Source organism: Sipha flava, unplaced genomic scaffold (genome assembly GCF_003268045.1).
Source record: "Sipha flava isolate LNK unplaced genomic scaffold, YSA_version1 17832_pilon_pilon, whole genome shotgun sequence".
NCBI classification, from domain to species: domain Eukaryota; kingdom Metazoa; phylum Arthropoda; class Insecta; order Hemiptera; family Aphididae; genus Sipha; species Sipha flava.
Window position 1 is genome coordinate 1 of NW_020272106.1, and position 7461 is coordinate 7461.

The window sequence follows — 7461 nt, forward strand, 5'->3', positions numbered from 1 at the left end:
ATATATATATATATAATTTTGTATTGATTATTTTTATATGAATTATTTTTAATTAAGTTAAATAGTATATTAAACTATAACTTGAATAGTTTCTAGGAAATAATCGGTCTAGACCAGCGGTTCTCAAACTTTTTTTTTCGCGTACCACTTGAATATATTATCAGTAATGTATCACTAATAATAGAACCATATAAACTTTACATAATAAAATACATTTATTTTAAACATAAAGGCATTAAAATACTACAATAAAATTACTATTTATTTATTAATAAAAATGTATTTGTGTTTTTAAATTAATATAAGAGTTAAATATCAAATTTTTAATTTCTGTTCTATCACGGCCACCTTATAGTCTTTCGCGTACCACTAGTGGTACGCGTACCACAGTTTGAGAACCGTTGGTCTAGACTAATATACACAATATATATTAGATAGTATAGGTACTATTAGCGTATATTTGATAAGTCAACTGAAAATATCGCTAAGCGGCAGTGTTGGGACTTATCTAGATAGATTTTTTTTTATCTTTTATCTTATCTAGATAAATAATGATAAGTTATCTAATTACTTATCTAGATAATTGTCTGTATTCTTGCCAAGATTAGAGTTATTCTTATTCTTGTATGGAGACGAATCTAACAAATCAGAGATCATCAAAATCGGTCCAGCCGTTCTTGAATTACAAATTCTGTAAAAAAACCTGGCTTTCTTTTATACGAGTACATATAGATTTTATATTCATAATCATAATTCGTGTATTATTAATAAGTAATTGTTATTTCATGGTATGTAATTTTATTTGTATTTTCATGTCGGGAAAATATTTTTGGTATTTTTAAATTTAATTTCTTATTTTTCCAGGGAAATGTTACGTGCCACCGGCTCGATTTCAAGTAGTGCAGTTGACGATGAATTTCAATTTAATTAATCAAACATAAGACTTTTACTTAAACGTTTATTTTAACTTTCAAAGTGTCTTAACATAATTTAACATAGAGTGACGTGAATTTGCTTGCAGTTCCGTGACTAGAACTCATCTGAATTGCGGTCATTTCGATCCCTCTTTTATATTGATCGATTGACGTCATAGGACTTGGTGTTTAGCAGTATCCGGCGATAGGCATTGTTCCTAAAATAGTATTATAGGGATATAGATTAACCTTCGTCGCACCTTCAAATTATTACTCGGCTCTCGACCAATTAGTTAAATATAACAACCTAATGTCTTACACAATTCATAAAATGTTGTGTTACGCACAATTTCTATTTATACATGGTTATGTCATATATGGTAGCCCATAACACCTCCCCTCTAAAAAAAAGGTTTCGGTCTGCAATACAGAAATCTTTTACAATATTCAAGCTTAAGTTTTACAAATCCTTTACAACATACTTCTAGTTTTTAAGATTTACAAATTTTGGTTAAAAATACATAACAATTTACATATATGTTTTACATTGAACATTTAGTAAATATTAACATTTTTTTTTTTTTTTTTATAATACTTTGAATATTTTTCTTTTACATAATTTTCTTAATTCTAAAACTGAATACAATTGAATTATTACTTTGGTTAGTGATTTACAATTTGTTTTCAAACATGCAAACTTTTACAATGTGATATATTTAATTTACTAATGTTAGTATTACCCATTTACAAAATACAACTTTTTTTTTTTATTATTACCAATATTACCATTAAAATATTTAATTATTCCCACTAATTTAAACATATTGAATTATTATTTCAACTACAAAATATTACTGTGATTAATTGCGATTAATTCTTAATTATTTTATCATTGTAATTGTAGAAATCAAATTGTTATTTCCCAGGATGTTCAGTTATTTTCATTATTATGCATTATCCCAAGTAATGGTGTTACAATTTGATTATCCTTAACTCAACTTTAAAATAAAATTAATTATTCTTACAATTATCGTATCAAGTAATTATTAATTATATACGGATAAACTCCCTCTTCTCTCACATCTAATTCCTCTCTTTCTTCATATTTCCTAACTCATAATTTACCTTCTTCAGTTAGAATGATAGGTCTCCCTTCCATTTTAACAGGTGTGTGATTATCAAGATTGTTGCAAATGGCTCCAGATACTAATAATATATCCTTTTTATTTACCATTGCAAACTCAAAATCGATTACTACAAATTTTATCTGCGAACTACAAAATATTTTAATTTAATACTACATTTACATATATACATACATTATAATGTTTTAGAAAAGTCCGTCTTCAATTAATTCGTCTATGATTATACCCAATTCATTACAAGTTGGTTCCATTGAATTTAGAGGTATGACTTCCTGCGTAAATTCTTGCAATCCGAGCATCCTGCCCATCAATTGTTCAACCGTCTATGGTTCCGTCATTATACTGTTCGCATCCATCATATGTTCATTAAAACATGGGAAATCAATTGTATTTCCTAATTCTCGTGTCCCTAATTCTAGATGGTTATCTTCTCCTAAAAATACGCGCAATTTCCTCATGAATTCCTTAGCTCTTTCCATAATTAAAATTTTATAATATATGTATTGTTTGATTTTTTTCTTCGTAATTGATTCTACCTGCAATATTTATTTTAACTTAATTATATGTGTTGCATATATACATTTTTTTTATATTTTTTATTCTACTTTGTCATTATTATATTTCTTTACATTATTTTCATGAACTGTCACCCCTCTTCTCCCTCTTTGTATTACTATATTTTCTTCTCCTAATACTTCTATTATCTCAAATGGTCCTGTCCATAATGAATTTAACTTATTTTTGCTCGCATTATCTTTTAATAACACTAAATCATCACTAACATGTATCTGAATTGCGTTTTCATTTTTATCATAACCTTCCTTAGATTTCACTTTACTTTTTATTAATTTTTCTCTCGCGATTTTATGTGATTCTGGTAAATTTTGTTCTAAGTCGTATAAATAATTATCGTAACTATATCTTGGTTCTGGCTCAGATTTTAATTTAACTGGTATTTCTAATGTCCTACCGTATACTAATGCATATGGTTGAAAATTAGTAGGTGAATGTTCAGTCGAATTATATACAAGAAATGCATATGGTAATAAATGATCCCAATTGCTTGGATTTTTATCTACATAATGTCGTAAATATTCAGCTAAAGTTCGATGTGATCCTTCTAAACTTCCATTCGTTTGGAGATGAAAAGGACTCGTATTACTTTATTGATTTTTACCAATTTACATATCTCACTAAAAGTTTTACTAAGAAACTACCTACGGTACTACGGTACCTTGATCTGTTAATATTGTTTCAGGTATTCCGTGTATACAAACGAAATGTACTACAAAAGCCTCTGCCACAGTATTAGCTTGATGATCTGGTATAGGTACTTCTAACGAATATCTAGTTAAATCGTCCTACATCGTTAAAATATATGTATTACCCGGTAAGGTAGTTGTTAATAGTCCTACAATATCTAAAAATATTTTCTCAAATGCTTTCGAACTATTTGATGTAATAGCCATGGGTTGTTGTATCTTTTTATTATTAATCTTATTCTTCTGACATGATGTACAATTTTTTATATACGTTTTTATATCTGCTTTCCTACATCTCCGTTTAAATTGTTTCTGTATATTTTTAATAGTTTTATTTATTCCTAAATGTCCTCCCAATCTTAAATCATGAAATTTTTTTAAAATGTCTAACTTCTTTTCCTTAGTATATTCTACCTCTGTACATATTAGTATTTCTATATCATTTTTCCGAAATATATATCGTATTATTGACCTAATTTTTTCCCATTCTAGCTTATCCCGACTGACCTAGTTTATTCATTGCTAAATTACTGATATTATTTTCCTCGCAAAATTGTTTCAAGTTCACTAATGTTACGTATATATTTTCATACGTTGTTAATTGTTGATTGTTTATTTTTAGTTATTAAAAACATTACATATCGGTTATCTATTTTATAATATTTTATATCAACTATTATTTTACTCGGCGTTCGTTAAGCATATGATATGGTAAATCTTTTCCTATCTCTCCTTGCGATAATATAGCCCCTAATGCTTTATTACTTGCGTCAATTGTTAAAATAAATGGTTTCATAAAATCTGGATTTTTGGTTCAGAACATAATGCTTGTTTTAAGGAATTAAAAACTTTTTGACATTCTTCCGACCATTCGAATTTAACGTATTTTTTCAAAAGATTTGTAATTGGTTTTGCCTTAGCACTATATGATTCGATAAATTTCCTATAATAACCTGATGATCCTAAAAATGATTTTATTTCTTTTACATTAGTTGGTTTTGGAAAATTTAAAATTGCTTTTACTTTCTTTTCGTCTGGTTTTATTCCATGTTCAGATATAACATGTCCTAAATATACACATTCGCGTGTTAAAAATTCACATTTATCCGGTTGTATTTTTAAGTTATGTTCTTTTAATCTCTCGAATACGTCTTTTAATTTATTATTATGATCACTTAAATTTTTCCCGTTTACAATTATATCATCTAAATATACTAAACATTTTATTCCTATTACTTATGCCTTTTAATACATTGTTCATTAACCTTTGGAAAGTTGCGGGTGAAGTTCTCATTCCCATTGCATTACGTTTAAAGTGTCAATGACCTCGATTAGTTGAAAAGGTCGTTAATTCGCGTGATGATTGTTCTTATGGTATTTGATGAAATCCCGATGCTAAATCGAAAACACAGAATAATTAACATTGTCCTAGTTGATCTAATATTTCAGTTATGTTCGGAAGTGGATGAAACTCATTTAATTTTACTTCGTTTAATGCTCTAAAATCTACAACAATTCTGAATTTCTGTTTCCCACTAGCATCTGGTTTTTTCGCTACTAATAATAATGGTGCATTCCAAGGACTCGGGGATTGTTCTATAATATCATCATCTTCCATTTTACGAATTTCTGAAGCTATTTCCTCTTGTTGTGAATGAGGTAATCTATATGGTCGTTTATATATAGGCGGTTGGTTATCTTTTAATTATATTTCGTGTTTAGCGGCGTTAGTAAATGTTAATTTATCTCCCTTTAAATGAAATATTTCAGAATATTGTTCACATAATTCAAATATAGATTGTTTTTCTTCAATATTCATGTGTTGGCTTCTAATTAAATTTTTTATCTGTTTTATTCGGGTTGAAGAGTCATTTATTTTTATCGTATCAATATTGAATAAATTGTAATCTGAAGATACGTCATATAATATTTTATTTAAATCATTTAATTTAATTTTTTGAGTACATACCGATATATTTAATATGCTAACTATTATTTTACCATTTTTTACTTTTCCTATTACATTACTACAAAACACGTCTTTAATTATTTCTTGTTTTTGTATAATTATATTTTTATCTTCGACCTTAGGTTCGGCTATCGGTAATTCTACAATAGTCTCGGTTCTCGGATTTAATAAAAAACATTCTTCATCATTTTTTAATATATTACATTTATTTTCATTATTAATTAAAATTCTATTATTACTTATATCGATTACGACTTTATTATTAGTTAAGAAAGATTGTCCTAATATACCGTCTTTTAAAAATGGAAAATCATTTTTGACAAGATTAAATTTTACATCTATTTTTCATTATTAATTTCAATTGTTATATTAACTGTTCCAATAGTTTCTATTAATTTCTCATATATCCCTCTTATTTTAATTTTATTATTTTCGTCTACCATTATTTCCCCTATCAATTTGTTAATTAATATTACATTTATTTCGCTACCTGTATCTATTAATATTTCTAAATTTTTAGTTTTACTGAAATCTGATTTACATTTTATATGATTTTCTTTTAATTCTGTTGTGATGTGGAAGCATCTGCGGTAATTATTTGACTTATTGAACGTGTACCGCTGACCATATTCGATATTTGCGTGTTTCCCGAATTATTATTATTTCCGTTGTTTCGATTATTTCGATCATCATAGCGTTTTTTATAACATTCGCTTAATTTATGCCCGTTTTTGTTACAGTATTCGTATGCAATAAATCTTACGTTATAATTAGTTGAAGGTCTCGTAATGTTATTCTGATTAGGTGGTCGATTATTATTCCCATAATTCTGTAAATTATTCCTACATTCACATGCATAACTAACCATAACAATTATAGCATTTTACCTGCTTGTTATTTTGATTATTATAAGGTGGTTGTGAATTATAATTATTACGATTGAAATTTCTGTTATTATTATATTTTTGTTGAAACGAATTATTTTGCTGACAATTACGTGATTGATTAAAATTTTTTTTATAAATCTGTCATAATTATTTTGATTATTAAAATTTTATTTATATTTATATTATTAAGAGCTTCTTTTTCGAAAATAAATTCTAATTCTTCAGATCACGCTATTTTTTAACCTGACTTCTTGTTCCTATACGTATTAATTCTTTTTCACTTTTTTCTTTATTTGGGATACCATCTTTAAACGTTTTATTCAATTCTTCGTCACTTTCAATTTTATTCACTGGATTAGCTACTTCCAATGGAGATGAGCCTAATGTGTCACGGTTACTCATAAATAATTCTCAATAATTAATCTCAATAATAACTCAATAATAATCCCATTAATATTTCAATAATAATCTCAACAAAAATTCTCAATATATATGCTCAATAAATCTCAATAATTCACAATAATACTCAATAATAAATCCCAATAATATATTCAATAGTACTCTCAATAATAATTCAATAATAAATCCCAATTAAATACTTCAATAATTATATTTATAATAATTCTTACAACAAGGCGGAGTTGGACGATCCAAAAGACATCGTTGACTGTTTGACTTGAAATGTTGCACAATGGAGTGTATGTTCTTTCATCGAAGTTGGAGAAAAAGTGATCAGTTTCTTCTCTCTTCTCTCGGTGATTCGAATGAATTGAACTGCCTCCGTGGAAAAATATTATATATTTTTATGAGAAAATAATATAAATACTTTTCTTTATGAAGAACCCTGTCCGCAGCGCCAATCGTTACTTGCCACCGGCTCGATTCCAAGTAGTGCAGTCGATGATGTATTTAAATTTAAGACTTTAACTTTTATACATTTATTTTAATATTCAAAGTGTTTAACAAATTTTAAAATAGAGTGACGTGAAGTTGCTTGCAGTTCCTTGACTAGAACTCATCTGCATTGTGGTCATTTCGGTCTCTCTTTTATATTGCTTGATTGACGTCATTTATCTTGTTATTCTGTAATTTTCAGGAAATGTAGATCTTTGCACCTGCTACTGTGTTTCTTTGTCCTTGTAATACCCACATTTGTAGTTCATAGTATTCCTGATTTAATTTCTTGTTATATAGACCAATATATAATTATAATAAAAGGATATGACATTACATTGTCTTTATAGTGTATTTTAGTTTTGTTTTAAATTTAAATATATAATTACT

General features: G+C 27.2%; 1 protein-coding gene across 1 annotated transcript; it reads right to left on the reverse strand.

Annotated features, from left to right (window-relative positions):
- Positions 1-2284: 2284 nt before the first annotated feature.
- LOC112680589 lies at positions 2285-7211 on the reverse strand. The gene is made up of 3 exons (XM_025550738.1): positions 7172-7211; positions 6807-6955; positions 2285-2595 (listed from the first exon to the last, which is right to left on the reverse strand). Exons 1-3 carry the CDS (start codon positions 7209-7211, stop codon positions 2383-2385), a joined length of 402 nt encoding a protein of 133 aa, XP_025406523.1. The 3' UTR covers positions 2285-2382.
- Positions 7212-7461: the final 250 nt, after the last annotated feature.